The sequence below is a fragment of the Acanthopagrus latus genome, chromosome 9 (assembly GCF_904848185.1).
Source record: "Acanthopagrus latus isolate v.2019 chromosome 9, fAcaLat1.1, whole genome shotgun sequence".
Lineage (NCBI taxonomy): Eukaryota > Metazoa > Chordata > Actinopteri > Spariformes > Sparidae > Acanthopagrus > Acanthopagrus latus.
Genome location: NC_051047.1, coordinates 29,290,982 through 29,317,089, shown reverse-complemented (window position 1 = coordinate 29,317,089; position 26,108 = coordinate 29,290,982). Strand labels below are relative to the sequence as shown.

At 44.8% G+C, this 26,108-nt stretch overlaps 1 protein-coding gene across 1 annotated transcript in view; it reads right to left on the bottom strand.

Annotated features, from left to right (window-relative positions):
* The window catches only part of ttn.2 (titin, tandem duplicate 2), a 202,854-nt gene that overhangs the window by 55,020 nt on the left and 121,726 nt on the right, over positions 1–26,108 (bottom strand). Inside the window, exons 144-193 of the mRNA XM_037110653.1 lie at positions 25,942–26,095; positions 25,302–25,426; positions 25,103–25,221; positions 24,808–24,988; positions 24,393–24,695; positions 23,558–24,082; positions 23,111–23,413; positions 22,715–22,871; positions 22,432–22,574; positions 22,037–22,155; positions 21,707–21,887; positions 21,305–21,589; positions 20,890–21,183; positions 20,455–20,754; positions 19,982–20,290; positions 19,667–19,893; positions 19,251–19,565; positions 18,732–18,846; positions 18,244–18,552; positions 17,952–18,133; positions 17,620–17,749; positions 17,321–17,472; positions 16,646–16,793; positions 16,330–16,550; positions 16,063–16,159; positions 15,561–15,857; positions 14,482–14,781; positions 13,965–14,279; positions 13,638–13,867; positions 13,145–13,295; positions 12,757–13,038; positions 12,296–12,598; positions 11,847–12,152; positions 11,058–11,339; positions 10,099–10,286; positions 8,878–8,989; positions 8,611–8,749; positions 7,401–7,564; positions 7,161–7,312; positions 6,853–7,009; positions 6,412–6,693; positions 5,920–6,219; positions 5,249–5,542; positions 2,963–4,967; positions 2,168–2,855; positions 1,775–2,039; positions 1,294–1,620; positions 878–1,162; positions 453–752; positions 43–345 (exon numbers count right to left, since the gene is read on the bottom strand). Of these exons, the coding sequence (XP_036966548.1) occupies positions 43–345; positions 453–752; positions 878–1,162; positions 1,294–1,620; positions 1,775–2,039; positions 2,168–2,855; positions 2,963–4,967; positions 5,249–5,542; positions 5,920–6,219; positions 6,412–6,693; positions 6,853–7,009; positions 7,161–7,312; positions 7,401–7,564; positions 8,611–8,749; positions 8,878–8,989; positions 10,099–10,286; positions 11,058–11,339; positions 11,847–12,152; positions 12,296–12,598; positions 12,757–13,038; positions 13,145–13,295; positions 13,638–13,867; positions 13,965–14,279; positions 14,482–14,781; positions 15,561–15,857; positions 16,063–16,159; positions 16,330–16,550; positions 16,646–16,793; positions 17,321–17,472; positions 17,620–17,749; positions 17,952–18,133; positions 18,244–18,552; positions 18,732–18,846; positions 19,251–19,565; positions 19,667–19,893; positions 19,982–20,290; positions 20,455–20,754; positions 20,890–21,183; positions 21,305–21,589; positions 21,707–21,887; positions 22,037–22,155; positions 22,432–22,574; positions 22,715–22,871; positions 23,111–23,413; positions 23,558–24,082; positions 24,393–24,695; positions 24,808–24,988; positions 25,103–25,221; positions 25,302–25,426; positions 25,942–26,095 (13,821 nt within the window). The remainder of the gene's footprint in view (positions 1–42; positions 346–452; positions 753–877; positions 1,163–1,293; positions 1,621–1,774; positions 2,040–2,167; positions 2,856–2,962; positions 4,968–5,248; positions 5,543–5,919; positions 6,220–6,411; positions 6,694–6,852; positions 7,010–7,160; positions 7,313–7,400; positions 7,565–8,610; positions 8,750–8,877; positions 8,990–10,098; positions 10,287–11,057; positions 11,340–11,846; positions 12,153–12,295; positions 12,599–12,756; positions 13,039–13,144; positions 13,296–13,637; positions 13,868–13,964; positions 14,280–14,481; positions 14,782–15,560; positions 15,858–16,062; positions 16,160–16,329; positions 16,551–16,645; positions 16,794–17,320; positions 17,473–17,619; positions 17,750–17,951; positions 18,134–18,243; positions 18,553–18,731; positions 18,847–19,250; positions 19,566–19,666; positions 19,894–19,981; positions 20,291–20,454; positions 20,755–20,889; positions 21,184–21,304; positions 21,590–21,706; positions 21,888–22,036; positions 22,156–22,431; positions 22,575–22,714; positions 22,872–23,110; positions 23,414–23,557; positions 24,083–24,392; positions 24,696–24,807; positions 24,989–25,102; positions 25,222–25,301; positions 25,427–25,941; positions 26,096–26,108) is intronic.

The following is a 26,108-nucleotide window of genomic DNA, read 5'->3' as shown; positions in this document are numbered from 1 at the left end:
TTAGTATAAACTAAGGTAGACCACTGCGGCCAGTCCACTTACTGAGTTGTTCCTTGACCTCAAATACTCCCTCTGCCTCTCGGGCCAGGCTAACTCCCACTGAGTTTCTGGCTGCCACTCTGAACTTGTACTTCTTTCCTTCTTTCAGACCAACCACCACAATGGTCAGGTCTTTGACCACAGAGTAAGGTGTCCATTTGTCCTCTGTCGCACCCTCCTCCTGGTAGTCCACAACATAACCGTTGATTTTGGCTCCTCCATCCCTGAGTGGCTTCAGCCAGCCCAGTGTGGCGCTGTTCTTAGTGATCTCCAACACGTCCATCTTCTTTGGAGGGTCTGGCTCACCTGAATGCATCAAACAATAGGTGTTAGGAGGAAAGAAAAAAAAAAGTTGGATGAACACAGGGAATGGCATGCTAAACTTTATTCAAACAGTCTCTGGTGAAACTCACTGATAGGATCAACAGCCAGATATGACTTGGGTGAGTCCTGTGGAACTCCAATGCCGTACTTGTTGCAGGCCATGACTCTGAAGTAGTACTCAATGCCAGGCGTCATGTTGGTCACCTTGAAGCTGGTCTTCTTCAGGTCCTCTACGCACTTATTCCAGGTCTTCCTATCCACCTCACGTTTCTCCACAATGTAGTTGAGGATTGGGCTGCCACCGTCATTCTCTGGTGGCAACCAGGACAGCTGAGCTGTTGTCTTGGTGATGTTGTTTGCCTCGAGGCCACCAACGGGACCGGGAGTATCTGTTAACGATGAATTTAAAAAATCATTATGCCTGTACAGTTTTCTTACCAGTAAAAACTGTTCACTGGTAGTTTTTTAAAAGTGCTGTCAAAATGAATTGTGTCATAATTTTTCTGTGTCTCACCGAGGACTTTGACACGGACGAACACAGCTTTCTCTCCAGCAGAGTTGGACAGAGTCAGGGAATATCTCCCAGAGTCCTCTCTGGTGCTCTCAGGGATGACCAGGAAAGACATGGTGTCAACCTGGTCAACATGGCCTCGGCGGATTACATTGTCCACACCCAAGCGCTTCCAAGTAACCTTCGGGGCGGGCCTTCCTCTGATCACAGCGAAAAGCCTGATCGGACAGCCGGCCCTGACTGCCAGACCTTTCCTCAGACTGGCATCCAGGTCGATCTCTGGAGCCTCTGTTGTGAGAGAAAAATTGATGATAAGATTATGAGAACATTGTGTTATTTACTATTACTGCTACCTTATGTAATACAATGAATGTATCAAGGTATGTTCTTTGTTGGCTTTAGTAGCTGTTCATTCTCACCCAGGATCTCCTTGGGGGATACAGCCTCCTTCAAGTAAGCATGGCGTCCCCAGCCCACCTGGTTTTGGGCAGACACCTTGAATTCATACTCCAGCTTCTCATCCAGCTGATTGATGGTAAACTCGGTGAGCACCAATGGGCCATGGGTATCAATTCTCTTCCAGCCCTCTGTGGGCTTTTCAGGATCTGCCTCGCTTTTCAGTCTCATGTCCAGGCTGTAACCGATGATGGGAGCACCACCATCGTATACAGGTTTAGACCAAGATAGGGTGATGGAGGTCTTGGTGCTGTCGCCCACCTTCAGGCATGCAGGGGGGCCAGGGGGTTCTGCAGGTAGAGACAGTCAAACGCATTTTAACAAATGCTCAAATACAGGAACGAGGCAGTGAAAGTCCATCTTTGACATCTTTTTCTTTGCATGTTTTCTGACCTGGGCACAAGCCTGAAGTAAACTAAACTCTGACAGTAACTCAACACTTACCAATGGGATCTTTAGCTGCAACTGGTCTGCAGGGTTTGCTGGGCTCTCCAAGGCCAACCTCATTCTCAGCCTTCACTCTGAACTGGTATTCATGGTTGGGAATCAGGTTGGTGACTTTCATACGTCTCTCAGAGATGGGGCTCTTGGTGCATGGAACCCAGCGCACCGCACGCTTCTCTTTCCTCTCAAGGATGTAGCCAGTAATCGATTTTCCTCCATCATTCTCAGGAGGAGCCCAGACAACTGTCATCTCATCTTTACTCACCTGGATCATAAAAATATTAACAGTGTTGGAAACAGAGAAACTTGTTTTTACAACTAGGTTATGTGCTTAGTACTTGGTAAGCAAGCTCATTGTGGAAAAATCTATGAATAGGGTAGTCTTTTTCTTGCCTTGGTGACATCAGGGGCATCAGGAGGTCCAGGTCTGTTGAACTGAGTCTTGACTGTAACAGGTTTGCTCTCCATAGCAGGGCCTGTTCCCATCTTGTTTTCAGCCCTAACTCTGAAGATGTACTCGTTGCCCTCCACCAAACGAGTGACATTACAGTATGGTGTGACAACAGAGGCTGAATATGTAGACCAGACCATCCTCCTTGTCTCACATTTCTCCAGGATGTAGCTGTCTACCTCACAACCTCCATCATCCTCTGGAGCATCCCACACCACTCTGCACTTGTCAGATCCGATGCCAGTAATCCTGAGGTTCCTCACCGGGCCAGGGACATCCAGGACATTAACATTGGCATATGCCGTGAATGTGCCAGCTGAGTTGGTGGCAGTAATGATATACTTTCCGGTGTCACTACGTCTGGACTTGGTCAAAAGGAACTTGGAGTAGTCAGGGCCAGTCTCATAGCTTAGTCTGGGGTTGTCTCCAACAGCCTTGTCTTTCAACCATTTGACCTCTGGCTGGGGCTTTCCTCTCAGGGCGGCCTCCATTCTCACTGATTCTCCAACCTTCACTGTCAAAGTTCCTGCTAGCTTGAGGTCAATGACAGGCTTCTGGATCTCCTCCTTCACCAGAATATCTGCAAGCTTCACCCAACCACTCTCACCTCCCTCATTGACAGTCTGCACCCTGGATAACAAATGATAAGCACAGTTTTATGTAAGTAACTTACATATTACTGAACAATACTCAAATACTCACATGAACCATTTAAAATATGATATATAGTAACTTGCCTGAAGGTGTATGTCTGGTTCTCTACGCATTTGTCAGCTAGGAAGAAGGTGTCAGTGTGAGTGCCGGTGGTGAGTTTCTGCCAGTCCTCAGCGTCTTTGGCTTTGCACTCAAGGTTGTAGGATAGGTTGGGGCTGCCACCATCGTAGTCAGGCCTCCTCCATGTCAGATGGACATGGTTCTTACCAATGTCACTGACTTTGAAGTTCTCAGGCTCACCGGGCTTCTCGAGGGGGTCAATGGCCAGCAGAGGGGTCTTGGTCTCCACAGAGGGCCCCAGTCCAATCTTGTTCACAGCACAGACACGGAACAGATACTCATGCCCCTCCATCAACTTGGCTTTGATCTTGCGATTGGTGCAGTTGGAGGAAACCATGGACCACATGCTAATGCTGGGCTCACGGCACTCCACAATATAGTTGGTGATCTCGGATCCACCATTGTCCTTTGGCGCCTCCCAGTTGATCATGCATGAGTCTTTGGTTGCATAAGTAATGTGTAGATTCTGGCAATGGCTGGGTCTGTCTAACACATTTACTGTGATGGTGCAAGAGGCCTCACCTCCCTCATTTGAAGCCTTCAAGGTGTATTTGCCATGGTCAGCTCTTGTGGCCTCCTTGATCTTCAGGTGGACAACAGGGAAGTTCTGAATGATAATGACACGTTTGCTGCTCTCAAGAATGTTCTCCTCCTTAGACCAAAGCACTTCAGCATCAGGACGGGCTTTGATGTAACCGATGATGTTGATGTTATGTCCAGCTCGCACAGTGACACGCTCCCGGCAGGTGGCCTCCATCTCAATCTCTGGGGGGATTAGGATATCCTGAGCAGTGATGGACTCTGGTATTTCTCTGGGCTCTCCATCTCCAATCATGTTTGAGGCATAGACTCTGAATCTGTAGGTCATACCTTCTTCCAGACCTTTCACCCTGTAGGCACACCGTTTTATGAAGTCATCTAAGTTCACTTTTTTCCATTCTTCAGTGTCCGCCTTCTTCATTTCCACAGTGTACCCCAGGATGGGACTGCCTCCATCTTTTGTGGGTTTGGTCCACACCAGGTCAGCTGTGTTCTTGCTGTAATCCTTAACTTTGGGATTGATGGGGGGGCTGGGAACAGTGATGGGCCTGCAGGGCTTGCAGGGGTCAGAGATGGGAGAGGGGCCACTGTAGCCAGCAATGTTCTCAGCAAACACTCTGAACTCATACTCACTGCCCTCGAACAGGCCAAGGACTCTGTACTTCATGTCCCTGTAGGGTTTCTTGTTGACACGGATCCATTTTCCTCCAAGGTGTCTGCGCTCAATGATGTAGCCAGTGATCTGGCTGCCACCATCAGACAAGGGCATGGTCCAGCTGAGCGTAACTGCATCCTCTGCGATATCAGAGGATTGTGGCTTACCAGGTGGGCTGGGTGGCATGAAGGAGTGCTCAGCAACAGTGGGCTTGCTCTCCAGAGGAGCGCCAATACCCATCTTGTTCTCAGCACGAATACGAACAACATACTCCGCTCCCCTCTGCAGGCGGCTGATGTTCAGACTAGTAGCGAGGCTTCCAGAGCTTACACCTCCCCAGGTCTCCTTGTTGGACTCTCTCTTCTCTACAATGTAGTTGGTAATAGGGCTACCGCCGTCATCTTTGGGAGGACGCCATTCAATCATCATGGAGTCTGGAGTGACCTCCAGGATATCAACAGGTCCAATAGGAGCAGCGGGCACATCCAGGACAGTTACATTCAAGGCCGCTGTCTTGGTTCCAGCTGGGTTGGACACAGTAAGCAGGTAGGTGCCAGTGTGGTTCCTGGTGCACTCATTGATGCTAAGCACAGTTGAGAAGTTGTCAGTGTCAATCTTGACATTGCCCTCGCTGGTAATTTCCTCTCCTTCGATGGACCACTTAGCAGTAGGAATGGGTATTCCTCTCATGATAGCTGGCAGCCTGATGGTGGTGCCGGCCTTAACAATGATGCCTTCAGTGAACTTAACATCCACCTCAACAATTGGAGGCACTGCGGACATGCAGACAGAGGACGTTACAATGTGCTACCACAGTCATTATGTTCAAACACACTGAGATATAACCTCTGTTAACTGACCAACAGTTACCAAATAGAGTTGCATCTGTGGCATTATTTTCTCTGGGCACCAGATTTATGTCATGTCTTATATAACAAGAGCTACATATGCACCAACATTGATGCTACAGAAAAGATTGGTAAATTTAAATTGAGAATATAAGATGAAAAATTAGATTAGTAGAGTATGTTCTTTGTTCTTTCATGGATCTCACCCAGTTTCTCCTGGCAGAGGATAGGCACTGTTGTATCAGGTCTGCTGAGGCCAATGGCGTTCTCAGCCCTCACTCTGAATCTGTAGGTCTTTCCTTCCTCCAGGCCAGTCACATGACTCTCAGGGATGCTGACGGTTTTCCACTCGTCCCACTCCCTCTCTCCTTCTTCCTGATACTCCACCAGGAAGCCTGTGATCTCACTTCCTCCATTGCGGTCGGGCCAGTTCCAGACCAACCACACCTCAGTCTTGTCAACATCGTCATGGTGCAGGTCTTTAGGTGGGCCAGGGGGGACTAAAAAAGAGAGAATGCAATTAGAACTGGTGACTTTGTGCATTAAACATACACTACACCTTCCTAGCTACTGATTCCTTATAGGTTTGTTTTTTGCTTAACAAATGCAGAAGAAAATCCACTGAAAATGTTGGCACAAGAATCTACGGAAATCTGAAAAACCTTTACCCATCGGTGAAAATACCCAAATATGTGTCCTAAAATGTCTATTTTGTTCTGTTGTTGCACTCCCCTGAAAATGTTATACATCTGAAGATTATCCTGTGAGTAATAACTGAATATTTTCTTTGTATTTGTTCTTATATGTTAAAACACAAAACAGTAAAACATAATACATATGAATCTGCTGATGGAGTATTTACTGTGCTGTTACTCACAGAGTGGGTTCATTGCCTTGATGGCCTTTGGCGTCTCAACATATTCACTGCGGCCGTACTGGTTCTCAGCAGCAACTCTGAATGAGTAGGATGTGCCTTCCATCAAGTGCTTCAGCATCATACTGCGTTTCTTGGATGTGGAGCAGACAGGGACCCACTGAGTGGATGCTGTGTCTTTTTTCTCCACTACGAAGTTAGTGATTCGAGTACCACCATTGTCCTCTGGGTCCTTCCAGGACAGGTAGGCGGAGTCACTTCTGACGTCAGAAACCCGGAGGTGCTGGATGGGCCCAGGTTTGTCTAAAGGAAACATTTAAGAATCATCACAATACTGTTGAATTTGACTTTCTATTGGAGCCAAATACAAAATGGAATTAACTTAATATCACATCAGTCCCAGTGAATACTGACTATCCTCACTTAACTGTTCAGATACAAAAGTGTAGAATCACACTCATATATTCAAGCTTGAAACATTTGGGTTATTCTTACCGAGGACCAGCACTGTGCAGGTGGCTGTCTTGGATCCAGCCGGGTTCTCCACAGTTAGGGTGTAGTCTCCACAGTCACCACGGTTACAGAACCTCATCTCCAGCTTGGTGCCTGCCTGGCTGGTCTCAATGTCAGCTCTGGTGGGAACTTCTGCATCGTTCTTCTTCCAGGTGACAGTGGGGAATGGGACACCTTTGATGGTGGCCATCAGTGTGATGTGAGTGCCAGCCATGGCCTTCACCTCGCGGGTCATTCCAGCATCCAGAATCAGCTCTGGGGGCTCTGATGGTGACAGAGGTGGAGAAAGACACAAGAAACATTAACAGACGATTTAGTGAGATTGACTAGCCATTAACACAGTAAATATCACATTTGATTAATGGAGCATTTCTTAAATCAGAGAAGCAAGCTGGTTCAGATCATATAGAACTACTGACTCACCAAGCCTGTCCTGTGCTCTGACTGGTTCCTTCAGGTCAGCAGGGTCAGACTCTCCTGCAGCATTCACAGCCATGACTCTGAAGCGGTACAGAGAACCTTCTTCCAGGTTGATCACCTTAAACTTGGTCTCCTGGCAGGAGTCTGGAGTCTGGTTCACCTGAAACAGCAGCATGACAAGAGTCCCATATTACATTTCACTCAGATTTTGAATTTGTGTCATTCAGTTCAAATGGATAAATCTCTTCCGGGCAACAGATTTCATGGTAACTGGCATGTTAGATTTTGTGGTTATTGGACAAGCATCTCACCTTGGACCACTCTTCCTCTCCAGCTTTCTGGAACTCCAGCAGGTATCCAAAGATTTTTCCTCGGCCGGTGTCGGTGGGCGGCTGCCAGGACAGAGTCACTGACTCCTTGGTGAAGTCAATGGCCTGTAAGTTTATGGGTGGACTGGGTTTCACTGTGACAGAGGACAGGAGGGAATCATTATAGTGAGTGAAAACACTAAAAGCGACAAACTGAAATGTTGTTGTAAGAGGTGAGCTTACCAATGGGATCTTTGGCAAAGACAGGTTTGGATGGTGGGCTTGGGTCCCCGGCTCCCACCACATTCTCAGCACTGACTCTGAACTCGTACTCACAGCCTTGCAGCAGCTCTGTCACCCAGTACTCCACCTTTGGATAAATTCTCTCTGTGTTGCAACGAACCCACCTGAGAACAGAAGTGTTAAGAACATTTGAGCCACTGAAACAGGGGCTGCTTTTCTCTGTTTTATGCATGCATGAGTGAAAGTAAAGTTATCATGTTAAAATATTTTGTAAGAGTGAAATTTCCCTATATGAATAATACACAAGTAGTACATAAATATCAATAGTCGTATCAATTATAAAAAGTAATACATTTACATATATTTGCATCTGTGTATATTGTGTACTGTGTATTGTGTCTGTGTCCTGTATTTGTGCTCACTAATTATCTGCATCATTTTGATGAAGTTAAAACATTATTTCCATAAAATATTCATGCATAATTTATCATAATAATAATAGTAATACATTTATCTTATACAGCGTTTTTCAGGTACAAGAAGACACTTTACAGGTTAAAAGCCGAAATCTAAAATCAACACACTAAATATATAAAGAAAGAGACGTTATACGTTAAAAGTCATTTTAAAAAGGTGAGTTTGGGGGGGTATTTTGAAGGTATTGAAGTTTGTACAGTCTCTGATGTGTTTGGGTAGGAAGTCCCAGAGGGAGGGGGCAGCCACAGATCAAAGCATTTAAATAAAAGCAAAACTCTGAATACGTTCTTTGTCATTTATAGTTTGTTTTTAAGGAGGACAAAAAAAATCAATTAAAATCATAAATCGAGTTCTGTGTAAAAAATCTGAAGATTCAATTGTTAGGCCAAGCCCTACCCGGTGAATATCAGATTTGATATTTGGCATTTGACTGGATGTCAGGATCTTTTACTAATCAATGCTAATTAAATAAATAAATGTATTTAATTGAAAAGATGCACCACTTTGGTTCTCAATAATCTACAAAGTACCTAGTAACTCAAGTTATGAAATGCATGTAGTGGAGTAAAAAAACAAACAATATTTGCCCCCAAAATGTAGTTGAGTGTAAATATACAGTAGCAGAAAATAGAAATACTTAAGTCTTCTACCCTAAATTTCTACTTCTTACAGTGCTCGAGAAAAAAAACTCTTCACCCTTGAAACTACAGAACTACCACTAGTGTTTGTGTACCTGTTGGCCTTGGTCTCCTTCCTCTCCACAATGTAGCCTGTAATTGGTTTTCCTCCATCGGCAGGAGGCTCCCAGCTGATGAGGGCAGAGTCATGGTAAACTTCCTTCACTGTGGGCTGTTTAGGAGCGTCAGGCACTTCTGCAATTAAAACAAACATAATACCATTGATCAGATACTGTGGGATGTATAAACTTATATGCTGCTCTCTGTTGAACATCTCTTAATTTTTCCTGTTGCACGTTGCTAGCGTGTTGGTCAGGACTTACTGAAGACGTCTATAGCCTTCTTCTCTGCAGACAGCAGGGGATCACTGATGCCGTAGATGTTCTGAGCCATGATCCTGATGATGTACTCACGACCCTCGATCAGCTTCGGCACCTGAAGAAACAGACTCATTCCTTAGTACTGAGAAGTTGCAGTCAAGTTTTTGACTGTGTGTTTAAGACCTTGTGGGACTGAAATATATCGGTACAACTACAAATGTCAAGTACTGACATCCAATTTAAGATTCTTCATCTTCTCTTTTTCTCTTATCTGATAATTCCTGATTAAAATCAAAATGTCATTTGTTTTAAACATAATTTTATTAAGTTCTTGTACAGCAGCTTACATTTAAAATTTTAGAAGTCTGAAATCTCTTGTTAAATAAAAAAAAAATGTTTTCAAAATGAGGTGTTACATTTGAGGTGTAAAAATAATTTTTACTCTATTCCCCATTTTTTGTCTAAAAATGTGTGGAATTTTACAATTCAAACAAAATTGTTTTTCGTTTATTAGTAGAAGATGTGCAAAATTATTTCAGTAAAAACCTGCCTCTAATCTGTCACCCAAAAAAAAAAAAAAAAACAATCATCAACCTGACTATCCAATTTTCAGATTTCTGTTCTGGAAAAAATACATTTTCAATTATTTGCATATGTACCATTATATCTAGAAAACTTCTAAACATCATTAACAATAATGTAAGTGACCAACATGGGGTATTTCATGGAGATATATCCTTTTTTCTAAGTTTTTTTGGCCTCTTCACAGCTTTATTGACATGACTTTTAGAGATGATAGGACACGTAATGAGAGAGACGGGGGTGACATCCAGCACATGTCCACAGATCAGACCAGTCCTCTGTATATAGGTGACACACACTACCAGCTGAGCTACTGGGACTCCTTTTAAATTCACCTGCACTGTATTCTAGTTCATTTAGCCTTATAGTCTGTTCATGTGAGATTACTGTGTATCATTATTTAAAACTAAACAAGTGGATTTTAACACTTTTTATATATTTAAAAGGCATCTGGAACATGATCTGTATATACATTATAGTTTATGAACCTGTTGTTCAGTTATTTGTCTCTTTTCTTGTTGACACCTTCAGGATTTTTGGTGCTAAATTGTGAATACATCTGTCAGACATTCAGTAAATCCTCTACATTTTTTCTAGTTAAACTGTCTTTTCCTGTGAGCTTTTCAGCACTGATCTGCTCACCCTGCAGGAGGTCCTGGTGCAGGATGAGGTGACGGGCATCCACAGGTCTCTGTTGGTGTCTCTCTTCTCAATAATGTAGTTGGAGATGGCGCAGCCTCCGTCATCCAGAGGAGGGTTCCAGGAGATCATCATGTAGCTCCTGTAGACCTCGTTGAACACAACAGGGCCCTCTGGAGGCTGAGGACGGTCTGACGGAGGAAACATCCATACAGGTGACTCTCCAGATAAATTCAATACCAAAAGTACAAATACGCTAACCTTGATTTTCATTTGTTTTAGAATCTGGAAAATCGTTCAGTGTGGTATATAAAGTAGTGACAATATCTCTCTGTCATTTAGGCTTGAATTCACCTTATATGCAAACCAGCTTCTTCTTCCTCTTTTTTCTCTCTAGATTTTGTATTTCCCAACTATTATATCCCTCATTTTCAGTGTTTTCCTTAAAACCTAGCAATACATACTTGTCAGTGAGTTTGGGAGTAGAGAGAAAATTTGATGTCTTATGTAATTGTTACCACCGTATTTTACAAAAAGTTGGAAAAGCTAGAACAGATAACCCAAACAACTTGCTAAAGAAGTACAGTGAAGGTGATTCATGCTCTCCACACTGATTTTACATTGATTCAGCTTAGGTGGTGCCTAAAACATATGTCACTGCCTGGTTGCAGCACCAAGGTCTTATTTCAGCAGGGAAACCCTGTTTTGTCATTGGATCCATTATATGCTTCAAACGTTGTGTCAGTTTTTTGTTTTCTATGGAACTAATAATCCTGTACTTTTATCTCTACATCCTTCATCTTGCTTTATAATCTGTCCGGACTTGTGACAGAAATATTGCTGCAAATTTGTTTAAGCTTAGATCTTAGATCTCATTCTACAAATACAAAAAAGGTGTTTCTGAAACACTGAAACCTGTATGGGAATTATTTGCAGTGAGTTTGAGTGGAACAGCAACTCACCGACCACAGTGATGGTGCAGAGTCCTGTGCGAGTTCCGGCGGCGTTCTCCAGGTTGACGCAGTAGCGGCCGCTGTGTTCTCTCTTAGTCTTACTGATGTTGAGGCTGAGGTGGCGAGCAGTGCTGTGGAAGCTGATCTCTTCGTCTGCCTTCAGCTCCTCGTCGTTCTTTGTCCAGGTGATAGTCGGGGTCGGTTTGCCGGTGTAACGTCCAGACAGCGAGCAGCTGTCTCCCACCTTCACCATCATCTTGTCCCTGAAGTCCAGGTCCAGATTAGGTGGTTCTGAAGGGAGAGGGGAACCGTTACTGAACATTTCAAGAGGTGTTTGTTTTACGTGACGTTTTGATGCATGATATACTATGGATTAACTAAGATATAAATAAGTAACTTAAATACTGAGGCTAAATCCATTATTCAGAGTCTGCAGGTATAAGACAATTAATTTGAATGCTTTAAGATATTTCAAAGATAATTTTGAACCGAATGATCTCTTTGTTATTCCTTTTTCTGCAGGTAAGTATAAAGCTGAGTAGTATTTATGAGATCCCATCCAGAGGTAGAAGGATTTCGATCATTTTTTATCCACAGCATACCATCCACAGTCGATCACTCACAGGTCGACTGCTCAGGTAAAACACAGTCTGTTTAAATCACAGCATCACTGGTGCAAATATTAAATATAAACCAGTGTGTTACTGCCGTTGTTGATGACAAATCTGAGGGAGTGTTTGTCAGTGCATATTGAGTTTTTCATTAAATAAATGAGCGTGTTAGTGTTGCGTCACTCACCGAGCTCGTCCTTGCACTGGATGGGTTTGGTGGCAAAGGATGGTTTGCCTTGTCCCACGTGGTTGACGGCAGAGACTCTGAACTCGTGGCTCGAGCCATCTTTCAGCCCTGTCAGTGTGAACTTTCTGTCCATCAGCTTGTCCTCTGCACCTATCCGTGTAAAGCTGTCCCGGCCGATCATGCGGGACTCGAGGATGTATTCAGTCACCTCAGCACCGCCATCGTACTTTGGTGGCCTCCAGGCGACGGAGATGGAGTCCTTGGTAACAGCAGTAATGATCAGGTCCTCTGGACGCTCCGGGACGGCTGGAGGAGACACAAACATGATGAGATGTATAAAAGTACACTTTCTGTGTGATCATTTTTTTGTCATAGACTGTAAAAAGAAGAGGATGTAGCTCTTTACTGACTGGTCACTGGTGTAGTGATACATATTATGTCTGACTTACAGATGGGGTCCTTGATGAGAACCATCTTGTCGGTTTCGATGAATGGTCCCATGCCAATGATGTTCTCGGCTGCGATCCTGAAGAAGTAGCCCTTGCCATCGAGGAGTCCCTGCACTACGGCGTTGTTCCTCGTCACTGTGTAGGACACAGAAGTCCAGCCCATGCGATCTGATTCCCTCTTCTCGATGATGTAGTTGGTGATGGCTGAGCCACCGTCATCCTCGGGGGAGTACCAGGTCAGCTTGCAGGAGTCATTGGTCAGATTCTCGCCGGCGAATGGCAGACCAACTGGTCCAGGGACGTCTAATGGGGGGAGGGAAGGGACAAAAAGCCAGAAACCTCAGATTAAATGTAGCGACCTAACTCTTAAGATATTAATATATTATTCAATTTTTAGGCTATATCACTCAGCCCGAGCCTTAGCTCTTAATCTCTCAGTTGTTCTGGTGACGTTGACTCACCTAGGACCTCAACGATGACTGCCTTCTTCCTCTCTCCTCCCTCATTCTTGGCACTCAGTGTGTAAATGCCCTGGTGCTGGCGCCTGCAGTTCTTGATGACCAGCGAATTGGAGATGCCCGTTGTCTCCACCACGGCTTCTTTGGGTACCTCAGCATCGTCACGGCACCAGCTGATCTGTGGGGCGGGTTTACCGGACACGTAGGCAATGATGCGGATTGTGCCACCTGCATGGACCACAATCTTCTCTTTCACTGAGGCGTCCAGGTCCATCTCAGGAGGAACTGGAGAAGAAAAGTATGATTTGTGTTAAAAAAAATAAATACATATCATCATAAATAACACTTGAAACATCCACACATTCTGCTCTTAGGTGGACCAGATTCTTACTTGTTCTGTCTTTGGTCTCAATCAGCTCGGACACGAATCCTGGATCTCCAACTCCGGCTGCGTTCACAGCTTTGACTCTGAAGCGGTAGAGACCACCTTCCTTCAGACCGGCCACCACGAACTTTGTTCCTCTGATCTCTGTGTCCTTTGCCTGAAGAGAGACAAAAAAATCAACAATTACATTTTGGAGCTTTGCTTTTGATTTGTTATTGTTTGTTCACTTCATCAGGGAGATGTAAAGAAGTAAAATAAGTAATTATGAAGTTACTTAGCAGGGAAATGAAGGCCACCAGGGTTCATGTTAAATAATTAAATGTAGTCATTTTGTTTTTTGTTTTAATGTCCGCAGCTTCATATCTTATAAACTGGTTATGCTGATGCTCTGAGCAAACCTTCCAGTCAAAAGTTAAAAAGGGTGATATGGATGGATTACATGTTTGTGACTGTACAGTTTTAAGTTCTTTGCTGACACATATACAGTATTTTTGTTTACCTTCTCCCAGCCCTCCTCTGGCTCAGGCTCCTTCTCCTCCTCCTCGGCGTCACCCAGCATGAGCAGTTTCCTCTGAGCTTTCTTCTCCTCCTCCTCCTTGTTCACCTCCTTAAACTCCACGATGTAGCCTGTGACCTTTGACCCTCCGTCCACCAGAGGAGGGATCCATTCAAGCTCCACCGTCGACTTTGTCCAGTCCGTCACCTTCGGCATCGGGGGCCCAGGAGGTGCTGATCACACACACACAAATGCACAAACAGATACTGTAAGTTCTCCCTCAAAGTTTATTGAGATTAAAGGCTCAATTCCACAATATGTCTGTCTTACCGATGGGGTCTCTGCAGAGCATTGGGTCAGAGGGCACACTGGGCAGACCGCAGCCGGCAGCATTGACAGCGATGACCCTGAACTGGTACATGGCACCCTCCAGCAAGCCGGTGACGTCCCAATTGTTGCCCAGTGGCAGAGCTCGGATTGGTTCGCGAGTGACGCGGGTCCAACGCTTAGAGGTGGTCTCCTTCTTCTCGACGAAGTAGCCAGTGATGGAGGAGCCGCCGTCATACTTGGGCTCATCCCAGTTGACAGTCATCGACTCCAGACAGATGTCAGTTACAGTCGGTTTCTCACACTGACCGGGGACAGCTGCAAGAGAGGAGGCCAGTCATCAATAACCAACACATCAGCCAAGAAAATTAGATATAGGATGAGATTTAAGGGGAAATCAGGTAATCAGGTGAGAAATGGACATAAAGCGGATGACATGTAACATAACGATGTAAAATGTTTCTGTACTTTTAGTGTTTAGATGTTGAAACTAACGACAGGTAGAATTATCTGAACTTACTGAAGAGGTTTCTGGCCTTCTCTGGCTCACTGACCAGTGGAGGTCCAACTCCAAACTTGTTCTGGGCCATGACTCTGAATTCATACTCGTGGTTCTCAGTCAGTCGAGTCACCACGTAGGCACACTCCTTGGGGTCATTGGAGATGTGGACCCAGGACTTCCTGTTTTCCTCGCGCTTCTCAACCACATAGTTGGTGATCTTTGATCCACCATCGTCTGTGGGGGGATTCCAAGCCAGACCGATCCTCTCTGCAAACACTTCGGTGAACTTCATTGGTCCGACAGGTGGGCCAGGAGGTCCTGCAGGGGGAGGGAGGGCATGTGAGTCATTCATGTAGATATCCACAGAATCTCTATCAGATCTTTACACTTGAAAAGCTGCAACCAACTAATATATTTGGGTTCTTTACTAGATAAACTACTTTATCCACATTCAATTATCAAACCTGTCACATCATGATTGGTAGATAATTCAATGTTAATGGTTGTTTAACCATGTTCATTCTTTCATAGCACATATATAATTTACAATGATAATTTGATCAGAATTACCATCAAATGCACATTCAGATTTGACCTCTGACAGAAAAAAAGAAAGCAATGCACCCTGACCGATGGGACAAATAAATGTAACAGATGTAAGATATTTTACAGTTGAATAGTAAAGTTTACTGTCTAATTGACAGTAGAGTAAACTTAAATGGGAATAATTATAAATTACCTCAAGCAGCTTTCTCTGGATTATAATCTCTATAAACAAATTTAATATTAGCACACATAAGACAACATACCGATAAACCGATATATCTCCAATAGGCTACCAGTGGATTTTATCTGCTGTAGCAAGTGAAAGTTAGTTCCATCAGTTGGTTGAAAATGTGTTCTCTTCACCCCACAAAATCAAGTCCTGAATGAATACATGCTAACTGTTGGTCTTACACTAGGTTATTCTGCAGATAGTAAGCTAGTCACCCAGACATACTTACTATTGCACAGATAAACAAACTGTTTTCATGCTTACACAAAACCATAATTTCTGTAGGTGAACCCGATGTGACAAGATGTTAAGGGTTTCTCACCGAGCACGGAGAGCTTGATGTCCTTGGTGACGGAGCCTAGGCTGTTGCTTGCAGTCAGGCTGAAGAGGGCGCTGTCGTGCCTGCTGGCCTGCTGGATCAGCAACGTGCACTTGTTCTGGGTCACCAGTTTGTTCATGTGCTGGTCGTACTGGACTGGAGCCTTCTCCTCAGGTTTGGCCAGACTGGCTTTGTGCCAGGTGAGTGTGGGAAATGGACAGCCGCTCACCTTTGCCACGATGCTGACATCACAGCCCTCCTCGCCCTCCATGGCCTCACGCAGCTCAATGGTTGGAGCACCTGCAGAAACAAATTAGATTCTTTATGAAAGTGTCCTGCTGCCACAAACAGAACTAACCCACAGGTAAGGGTCAAATGCAACATTCAGATATTTGAGGACAGTAACGGAAACCATTTGTCCACAGAAACTTAGTGCTTTCTTGGCTGAACAAGGTGAAATAGGTGTCTGAGCAGTCTGTGATTGGCTGAAGGACCTGTCACTCACATGTCTGATCCTTGATGACCAGGGGTCCAGCGGTGGCAGAGGGTCGGCTGGGTCCAGCAGCATTCACGGCTTTCACTCTGAACTCATACTCTCCTCCCTGCAGATCAACAGTAAGACAGTCAACTTCCTTATACAGGACTTCATCATAGGTAAAATAAGGTTGATTTGGTATTTCTCGAGCAGGAAAATAATGCAAAGAAACACCAGAGGGCAAGACATTAGGGCAGGAAGGAGCAAAGTGACATCCTTTGAAGGACATGAACTGACCTCCTTCAGGTCCTCCACCACGAAGGTGAGCTCCTCCACGTCTCTCTTGTTGCACTGCTTCCAGGTCTCTTTCTCCTTTCCACTGGTGTCCCAGCTCAAACGTTCAATGATGTAGTGCTTCACCGGAGAGCCACCATTGTTTTTGGGAGGCTCCCAGCTCAAAGTGACGGTGTTCTTCGTCACCAGGTTCACCTTCACTTTGGTGGGGGGGTCAGGTGGGTCTGATGAAGAGAAAGATTAGCATTAGAGCCGTTCCAGTGAGGTTTTGGGAGTTTTTGCTGTATTTGTCTCATTGGATTGGTTAATGTGTGCTCACAGATGGGGTCTCTAGCCCGGGAAGGCTCAGTGGTCACAGTGAATGGACTGAATCCAAGTCTGTTCTCAGCTCGCACCCTGAACAGGTAGTCCTGACCTTCTAACAGGCCGGGAACCACATAGGCCTGGCTGGCGCAGGCTGCATTCACCTGATAACAAATAATGAATTGATCAGTTAGTCAATCGCAACTAATTGTGAACATTTCACTGACATTTTGTAAAACATCATTTATATTTACCATAACATTCAGGGCATTAAGCAGACGCTGTTGTCCAAAGCGACTTACAATAACCACAACATATCACCACTGATAAAGTAAGTATGAAAAAAAATAGAAACAAATGTTCAAGCACTCATCTGAGCATAGTAGCTGCAATTTACCAAGGATAGTTAGTACTTAAGTGCCATGATTTAAGAGCCAAGGGTAAGAACATATAAGCGTATATCCATTTTTTTTTTTGGGGTTGGGGGGTCATCCTGGCACAGGGGCACACTTCACTCACAATCAAACTTCTCTGTGGAGTTGATCATTAAGTTTTCTTCTTTTCTCAAAATCAACTTAAACTAAACTCAACAACAGTTTGTTTTCTCAAATAAAGTGCTGAAACAAGTAGAAAGTTTCTGAACTTGTCTTAAAATGAAGAGTTAAAACAAAATTGACTGAGGGATGTTTACCGTTGTCCAAGCCTTGTCAGTGACACATTTCTTCTCGATAAAGTAGCTCTTGATTCTCTCTCCTCCATCGTTGTCAGGGAGTTTCCAGATCAGCCTCATCGTCGAACGGCTGATGTCAGTAACCCTCAGGTCCTTTGGAGGTCCAGGAACGTCTGTACCCAGAAAAGAGGCAAGTCAGAGAAAACAATGACCTAAACATTTAGACACTCCCGTACTCTGTGATTTATTTATAGAAACAGACTCAGAGGTAAAGGGGAGTATGCAGGGTTGAGGTTTTCATACAAACAACACAGACATACCGAGGACGTTGACTCTGCAGTTGATGTGTTTCTGTCCGGACTTATTCTTGGCAGTGATGGTGTAGCGTCCAGAGTGGCTTCTCAGACTGACTGGTATGATCACGACAGACGTGGTGTCGGTGGACTCAACCTGAATACAAGAACAGTTTTGAAAATATGAACAGTAGTAAAAAATCTTGATTAATTAAAACTTTGCAAAGTTCTCTCTCTATTTGTTGTTTTTCAGGGTTTCAGTAAATAAGAATATCTGAAATGCTTTGAAAGTTGCCTCAGAAATCAAGTTTTTACTGGATGTGGTGATAAAATGACTGTGTTGCTGTGGTGGTTTTCACCTCAGAGTCCACGGGAAGTGTGTGCAGTTTCTTCTTCTTGTGCGACTTGGCTTTGCCATCATAGTCCCAGGTAACTTTGGGAACAGGGCGTCCCTTGATGGTGGCGGGGATCCTGATCGGATCTCCAGCACGAATGCACAGCAGGTCTTCCATTACTATGTCAATGCTGATGGAAGGCGCAACTGTTGAGAAGAAACATAGCTTGAAACATACGTGACAGAGAGACACAAAACCTTTGGACAATGATGAAAGTTAATCTATTTATTGGAGAGTGACTTTAAATGGGACGTACGCTGGATGTCTTCAACCAGAACCTCTCCAGTGCGGGGGCTGGGGTCAGACTCGCCAATGTCATTGACAGCGATGATCCTGAAGTGATGGCGTTTGAGCTCGCGGAGATTTGGTACGGTGAACTCGGTGGTGGGGCACAGACTGTCTGCGTCATTCACACTCACCCAGTCTGACTTGCCCTCATCCTGGATCTGGATGATGTATCCCTTGATGGGGCTTCCTCCATCTCTCTCTGGTGGTTTCCAGGACAGGGTGACATTGTACTTTGTTTTATCTGCTATCTCAGGAGCAGCAGGCATGCTTGGAGGAGCTGGAGAAGAGGACAGCAGGTTATATGAATAGTGTATAATTTGGGGAAATCAAATTCATCAGCTCTCAAAATATAGAGACACCTGGCCATATTAGAATACTGATACTGTCAAAAAAGGACATAAAGTTTATTTTGATGTGTTGAATATCTGACACTGCAAAAAGAAGCCCTTTACTCACTGATGGGATCGACAGCAAAAGCAGAGTCGGACGGTGCGCTGAATGGTCCAGTTCCTGCAGAATTGCAGGCAGCAACCCTAAATTCGTACTCTGTTCCTTCAATCAGACGAGTCACCTGGGAGACACAGAAAGATGTGGAGATTCAACAGACTTGTGTGGTTAGCAGGGCTAACAGAATATCTTAAAGGACTGGAACCTTTCTGTCTGTAGATATTAGGTTGGATCCAGAACCTTGTATTTGTTTTGAATTTGAAATTTTGAATGTGAATGCTTTTGGAAACTTTTTGCTTGTCAGTAAAGAGATCCAGTTATTATGAGATGGTTTTACTACTTTTCTATTTAGTATCATTGTTTTATGTATCACGATTTGTATTGAATGTTTGGATATACCGTAACAATTCTCAGCTCTGAGTAGAACAGGTATTTCTGCTTAAAGATTTTGATGAACTATTCTAAACATTTAATTCAACTTTTCAACGTTGTGATGGACCGTCCTATTCCTAGAACCCAGCAACTCACCTGGTACTCCCAGCCTTTCATGCCCCTCTTGGTGACTGGCACCTTGTTGACTTTGGCCCAGTAGTCATTGCCTTTCTCCCTCTTCTCCAGCCAGTAGCCAATAATCATAGAGCCGCCATTGTCTCTGGGAGGCTCCCAGGTGAGGGTCATGGAGGTCTTGGAGAACTCTGCAATGGTCGGTTTCTCTGGTGGGCCAGGAAGGCCGAATGGGTCTGTGATCTGGACTTCCTCTGTTCCACAGGGGTCAGATATGCCGTAACGATTCTCAGCTCTGATGCGGAACAGGTAGCTCTTGTTTGTTTCCAAGTTCCACACCTGCAGGACAGAGAATTGTATTAGCAGTAGAGCCAAAGAGGTCTTTAAAGGACTTCAACAACCCACAAATCATTAGAATTACTGTTGTTATCAGGACATACCCCGTATTTCCTCTCAATGATGCTGTTGGTAACCTGCTCCCACTGTGGCTCAGGAGGAGCTTCCTGTCCCTCTTCCAGCTCTGGCTCCTCTGTCCTTACGTCCATCTTCTCAACAATGTAGTTTGTCAGCTCGCTGCCACCATTATCCAGCGGTGCATCCCACTGGAGGTAGCAAGACTCTGCCTTGATGTTGGACACCTTCACATTCCTGGGCGGAAGTGGCCGATCTGAGAAGAGAGCAAAATACACTTATGTGTTTACTGTTTTACGTAAAAATAATTCATTTAATTGTCTGTGTCATGTGTCTAAACTCACCTAGCACCATGACAAAGGTGGTGTGTTTGGCTGAACCCATGTTGTTGGAAGCAGTCACAGTGTAGCTTCCACGGTCCCTCCTGTTGGCTGCTGGGATGGACAGCGTAGTCTTGCAGTTCAACCTGCCAGTCACTACAGTCTCCATCAGCAAAGTCTCGGTGGGCTTCTCGATCACAACATCATCCTTGGACCACTCGACCTTGGGGATAGGTAGGCCCAGGACATCAGCTGGGATCTCAATGGGCTCACCCTTCCTCACGGTAATGGAGTCTCCCTTGAAGATCTTCAGCATATGGACCTCAGGAGCCACTAAGAGGGACAGGACATGAACAAAACAGATCAAATCACAACAAAAATAGTTTGATCCAACTCATTGTTTAATAGAGTTCTCTAAGGAAAGACTGCCCTGGTCCCTTGGATTTAAAAAATTGCATACTGGGTTTTTAAGACCCTTTGTTTACATTTAGCCATACCTTCATCATCTTGGATGACCACAAGGAGTGGGATGGATGGCTCGCTCTCTCCAATCAGATTGGCGCACTTGATCCTGAACTCATACATCCAATCCTCATCCAGGCCTTCTACAGTCATGGTCATGTTGGGGCAGATCTCTGTGTTGCAGGGCTCAAAGGCCTGCTGGTCCTGCCTCTTCTTCTCAACGAAGTAGCCAATGACAGGGCTGCCGCCATCATTACGAGGTGGCTTCCAGGCTAGTGTAACTGAGCTCTTGGTGCGCTCAGTGTAGTGGAACTTCTCAGGGTATGATGGTGGGCCTGCAAAACCACCAAAGCAATGATTGGTATCAAGTGCAAATTCATCATTTATCAAACCACTCCTGAAGACTTAACATCTTATACAAGAAAAAACTTGAGTATCAATTTTTAAATCAAACTGATTGTAGGACTCACCCTGTGGGTCCACAGCCTTGATGGGTCCCAGCTCAACAGGTGGACCCATGCCGTACTTGTTCTTTGCAATGACCCGGAACATGTAGTCCTGGCCCTCCATGATGCCAACACACTCACACTTAGATGAGGCAGTTTCAATAGGCTGCCTCCATGTGTGCATCTTAGCATCTCTACGCTCAACGATGAAGCCGGTCAGGTCGCTGCCTCCATCATCCTCAGGATCATCCCAGTTCAGGAAGATCATCTTACGAGTGACAACAACTGGTTTCAGGTCCGTGACGGGTCCGGGGACATCTGATGATAAAACAATGATATCCTTCTGTTTTCGTTTTGATTTCATAGCATCAATTTACTGCCAGTTAACTATTTCATTTTATCATCAAGTTGCACACTGCCTTCCTCGACTTCCACTCACCCATGACATCCACTCTGATCGAAGCACCCTTGATGCCACTGGGGTTGCAAACAGAGATGTGGTATTTGCCACAGTCCTTCCTCTGAGCGTTCTGGATTGAAACAATGCTGTCATTGCCCTCAGTGAGGATCTCCACGCGGTCTTTGTCCAGTTTGGCATCATCCTTGGTCCAGGTGATGGAGGGGTAGGGTTTACCTGTGACTGTAGCAGGAACACGGAGGTTCTCTCCAGCTCTGATGACCACGCCGTTCTTGATTGCCAGGTCCAGCTCAATCACTGGAGTCTCTGTAGAGGGCAAGCAGCAAGTAAATAACAGCAATGAGATTTATATCATCAGTATTTAATCAGACCTGGTTAAATAACAATTCAATTTTGTGATTCATCTTATTTGTTTCCGCTGACCTGCAGGATTCCTGACAAACACAGACTCCGTAAATCCTGGCGTTCCCTCTCCAGCAGAGTTGCAGGCAATAACTCTGACCAGATACTTGGCTCCTTCACGGACTCCATAGACTGTGAAGGCCCGGCTCTTCCAAGGACGCTCAGTAGATCTGGACCAGTCCCTGGTACCAGCAGCCATGGCCTGAAGAACACCACAGAACAAAGAAACATTAGTCTTAATTTAAATCAACACAATTGAAGGTCTTTAGCTTTTATGTTCCTGCAGCTGACATGAGGCAGGACGTTGAAAATAACGCTGAGAAAGTGTGAGAGATGAATTGATGATCGGACCTTATCCACATGGTATCCCAGGATCTCTCCTCCACCGTTGTCGACAGGTGGGTCCCACTCCACATCGATGGAGTGGTCAGTGGTCTGCACTACTCGGGCAACTGGAGGTCCAGGAGGTACTGCAGTGTCACAAATAAACACACATGGGATATGTCAACTCTGAGATTGACTATATTTCCATGGAAATCTGTGTTGTCTGTGACTCTCATGATTCCTCTTCATGATTACATTATTCTCCAAGTTTAATGATAACGGTCAGTATTGATTATTTCTAAATTATTTCTAAAATTATTTCTAAAAGAAGATCACAGAGATGGTGATAAACGTTTACATCAACCAAATATATATAAAAATGTTTATCAGAGTTGTTACTGCACACAGATGAATTTACGTACAGATTGGAGCCTGAGCTGTCTTGGGTTCAGAGGGGGGGCTGAACTTTCCGGGGCCAGCCTGATTCTCAGCCGCCACCCTGAAGATGTAAGTCATCCCCTCTAGTAGACCTTGAACATTCAGCTCAATGTCTTCAACAATGTTCCTGAAGACCAGGACATAAGGGAATTTTCAGAAAACTTGCCACAAGGTTTATGATAAAATGGTATCACTGTGCTTTGAGATATCCCCACGTATTACCCAGTTACAGGAGAGAAGAAAGGTTTTGTTGTTGGTATTCCTCACCTGTTGACACGTGTCCAGTGTGAACTATTGATCTCACGGCGCTCAACCCAGTATCCCAAGATGGGGCTGCCGTTGTCGTTTGGCTCATTCCAGGTGACCAGCATGCTGGTGGCCGTTATATCGTCAATCTGTGGCTTCTCAGGAGCCTCTGGAGGTTCTGTGGATGATACAGGGACATGTGAGCATTATATAGATATTATATTGATTTGTTATATTCCTTTCCATTCCTCCTTTCTTAACTTCTGAAAAGTGTAACATAGGGTCTCAAAACCATTAAAGGTTTAAGTTAACAGTAGACTTAAACTAAAGAATTAAAGACACAAACACTTTAAGCTAACAAAAGGAACATTTCTCATATAACTAATTCAAAATAAGTCATAATAAATAATACCGTACCGAAAGGATTCTTGGCGATGAGTGGTTTGGAGATGCAGTATGGACCAGCGCCATACTTGTTCTCTGCCTTGACCCTGAAGATGTACTCCTTCTTCTCGATGAGTTTGGGCACCAGGTATCGACATCCTCTCAGTGTGGAAGTGACACAACTCCAGCCAATCTCCAGCTTTGAGTTGTCTTTCTTCTCCAGAGTGTAGTTGAGGATCTCGCTGCCACCGTCATCCAGAGGAGGATCCCACTTGCAAATCACAGAACTCTTCCTCACCTCCTCAAATCTGAATTTCACTGGAGGCCCAGGAGTATCTGCCAACAGACGAAATTATCATGTTTTGACCTATAAATTGTCTTAAAGCTATGACAGCAAGTCCTCACATCTTTTTGAAAAAAAACATTAAATCTGACGTTTAACACAGCACAGAAGTCACAACTGAAGAGACGATTTCTCACCGAGCACGTTGACCTCACAGGTCACTGAGGCCTTGCCGTGGTCGTTCTCCACCTTCACCATGTAAACGCCGTGGTCGGCCCTCATCGAGTCTGTGATGACGATAGAGGACACTCCCCTGCGGCTGTTGTTGATGGTCAGACGTTCGTTTATTGTTGGGTAGTCGATCTCTTCCACCTCCGGCTCTGCTGCCTCCTCTTCCTTCTTCTTCTCCTCCTCCTTCTTCTCCGCCTCCTTCTTCTCCTCCTTCTTCTCCTCTCCTTCCTTCTTCTCTTCTCCCTCCTTCACTTCTTTCTTCTCTGCCTCTCCCTCCTCCTTCTTCTCCTCTTCCTTCTTCTCCACCTTCTTCTTCAGGGGTTTTTCAGGCCTCTTGCGGAGTGGCTCAGGCTGGATCACCTGGTTGTTCCAGTACCAGGTGATCTGTGGATATGGCGAACCAGAAATGTTGGCGTCCAGGCAGATCTCACAGCCTCGCTTCACGCTGAGCCCGGACTGCAGGCTGCCACTCAGGAAAACTTTTGGAGGATCTGAAAGATAATGGAGGTATAATTAAGCTAACATTCACCAAACCAAAACCTGATAAACCCAAACCTTGTTATGTTGTTTTTATTGCTTTTATTTTGCTGGATATGAAGATACCATCAGCAATTAGTTAGCTTAGCTTAGCATGAAGACTTGAAACAAAGGGACAGTTAGCCTTGTTCTGTTCAAAGATAACAAAATGACCTCCTTCCTTGGTCAGGAACAGCAACTTGGCTGCCTCGCAACTAAACAGAAACCTCTAATGTGAGACTGTAAGACTTTTTTGATATTGTCAGGATCTGATGTCATCCTTACCAACAGCATCCGACGCCTTGATGTACGGTGAGCTGCGTGATGGCTCGCTGACCCCGGCAGCGTTTTCAGCTTTAACTCTGAAGGTGTAGTTCTTGCCCTCCGTCAGCCCTCTGACGGTGTAGGACAGGACGGGCACCAGGAAGTCGTTGCACCTCTCCCACTTGTCCTCGCCCTTCTGCTGCTTCTCAAGGATGTAGCCCATGATCTTGCAACCACCGTCATACATAGGTGGCTTCCAGGTCAGTGTGATGGTGTTCGATGTGGGGTTATGGGTCTCCACATCCACGGGGGGGTCGGGAGCATCTGGAGTGAGAGACAGATTTCAGTTAAATTTCCTTTTGACACAAACAAAATAGTTTTCAAGGGCAGGCAGTCCATTTGAAAGCACTGGTTGATTTCGAGATTAATTTCTTACGTTTCTGGTCCTCAGCAATGACGGGGTTGCGGAGCTCAATGAACTCTCCTCCTCCGATCTTGTTGACAGCCTGAACTCTGAAGTAGTACTCTCCATTGGGGATGAGATCTTTCACGGGCCAGCTCACTTTGTTCTCTCCGGACATCATGTTGACGTATGTTCGCCTCCCAGCCTCACGTCGCTGTGCATGCACAAGGATGTAACAAACAAAAAAACTCCATCAATTCAACCTTTTTTTTGAATGCCTAGAAGTCTCTCAGGTCCTGATGTCATATTTTAAACCACCATCTCAGACCTGCAGGACGTAGTGAACAATTGGGCTGCCACCATCATAGTCTGGAGGATCCCAGGACAATTTGCATGAGCTCTTTGTGATCTCAGAGGCCACGATTTCCTTACAGGGACCAGGAAGACCTGAAGACAGACAGAGACGTGTTAATCTTATGCTCATATTAATGAGAACGTGATGACGTAAAATTGGTTTATTTGTGTACCGATGACTTTGACGTTGATAGTGGCGCTGGCAGCTCCAAGTTTGTTCTCCAGAGTCACTTTGTACTGTCCTGCATCAGCGTGAATGCTGCTGTCAACCTCCAGGTGACAGGATGTATACTCCTTCCTGTTGAGCACAAACAATCCCATCAACCACTGCTACTCACACTGACAAGAAAAAACACTAGAGCACAAAATACCCTGAAGCAGACACATGAGCATGAGCATATCATATCCGATAAAGGGAATCTCTTTAGGTTTCAGACTGTTGGCAAAAAAAACCCAAGACCTTTGGAAAACATTAGCTTGGACAAAGCTGTGAGAAGCACTATTCAATACTGTGTACCGTATTTTGAATCAAACATTTTGCTGATAAACCATGAAAATAATGTGCAGATTAATCAATAATGTAAATCTGCTGTCATTAAACGTTTTCCACCAACAAGCACTAGAAGTGGAAGTGGTCCAGTGGAAACAATCCTCATGGTGAATTACCTAATCTATCCTACCAAATCCATCAGTGGATGATTTACTGAAACTGAATCATTGATGGCATTTTTGAATACTGGCAGAGGAAACAATTTTACTGGTGCATAGTTTGCGTATGTTTTTTAGTGTTAGGAAAAAATTATTAGCACTGACCTGAAGCCGAGGCGTTCGTCAGCCTTCAGCTCCTTTCCGTCCTTGTGCCAGGTGATTCTGGGTGAGGGGACAGCTCTGAAGGGAACTGGAATGTGAAGCTTCTCTGTTTCCACAACAACCAGGTCCAGAGTCTGGAATTCAAGTGTTGGGTTACCTGGAAACACAGA